We start from the raw sequence: 1,266 nt of genomic DNA, 5'->3' as shown, positions 1-1,266 counted from the left end.
ATTATCATCTTCAAAGCTATTCCTTCTTATCCTGCTGTGCTGATTTCTTTCCAGTGTTTCTAATCCTGTGACCTGGTTAGGCAGGATCTGTCCATCTCTATCTACATGGATCAAAACTGCCTTGGGCTCAAAGTTGCAGATGATGTGTGTGGCCACATGAGCCAAACTTGCCGGCCGTGAAATGAATTTCTTGAGGCACACATTACACATCCAACGCACTCCCTCTTTGGACCTCGACCCCTATGGAAAAAAAGAGAAAAAGGTGCTTCTAGTTTGCTGTCTGCCACACAAGAGGGGCCCTCATCATCCCTTTATAATATTTGTAAATGAGTACTTCTTGCATATTTTGGAAATAAAATACAAAAAATAGACTATCCTATCGTATCCTTAAATGAGTAAAACCAAGTACCAGCTTACTGCTGATGGATTGAGAGTTACCAGCAGAAGGATTGAACAGGTCCCTGTTTTGATTAAAAATTTATTTGGAATTTTGATTAGCACTTTTATTAAATGGATGTATCACACAGCAGAGCAGAATGAGCACCCTTTTCTCTTCTTTTCCATTAGCTAAAGAAAAAATCACTGGGCAAGAAGAGGCCCATCTGTAGGTAACTCCACAGGCCCACCACAGTATTCCTGAATACCCAAGGAAAGAAAAATAATAATCTACTTTTCTCTACTACATTTACCACAGCTACAGCAGTACAATTGGACTTACACGCATATGTTTCACATGTTGCATACTATTGCTACTTATTTCCTGGTCTTTAAACACAGTATTAAAAACAAACTTATGAACTATGCCTTATTGCTCAAATATAGACCAGCTAAGAGAACTTAAAACTAGATGAAATGGCTTAATCTACAATACCAGTAAGAATCACCCAAAATTTTCACACAGCAAACATTGTAAAGGCAATCCTCCATTCGCAACAACACACTCACACACTCCCACATAACCCAGACATATGGCATCTCTATTTTCATTCCAAAGGAGACTTCAAATTCCTCTGAGCTTGAAACCTCCTTTTACTACAATGTCATGCTTTGCTTCCCCATTGCTGCTACAGTCAAAGGTGGCTTTGTGAAGAAGACTGTTTCCCCATTGCTTTACAACATTAAAGGAATATGGGTCCACAGTATCTTTATGGGCAAAATACATACATGAACAGAGGCAACAGTTGATAAAAGAAAAAAAATCCAATAAACAATTTATTTTCCCATTATGGAATGTAGGTGTTTCTTAGGCAACTTTACTAATATCAG

The 1,266-nt window shown here is 38.2% G+C and overlaps 1 protein-coding gene across 1 annotated transcript in view; it reads right to left on the bottom strand.

Annotated features, from left to right (window-relative positions):
* Nucleotides 1-1,266, bottom strand: part of LOC119588506 — a gene marked incomplete in the record, with an annotated part of 22,356 nt that overhangs the window by 4,938 nt on the left and 16,152 nt on the right. The window contains 1 exon segment of the mRNA XM_037937151.1: nucleotides 1-240. Within this exon segment, the coding sequence (XP_037793079.1) occupies nucleotides 1-240 (240 nt within the window).

The sequence above is a fragment of the Penaeus monodon genome, chromosome 24 (assembly GCF_015228065.2).
Source record: "Penaeus monodon isolate SGIC_2016 chromosome 24, NSTDA_Pmon_1, whole genome shotgun sequence".
Taxonomy (NCBI): domain Eukaryota; kingdom Metazoa; phylum Arthropoda; class Malacostraca; order Decapoda; family Penaeidae; genus Penaeus; species Penaeus monodon.
Note: the sequence above shows the minus strand (reverse complement) of the source record. Positions and strands in the feature narration are given on the sequence as shown.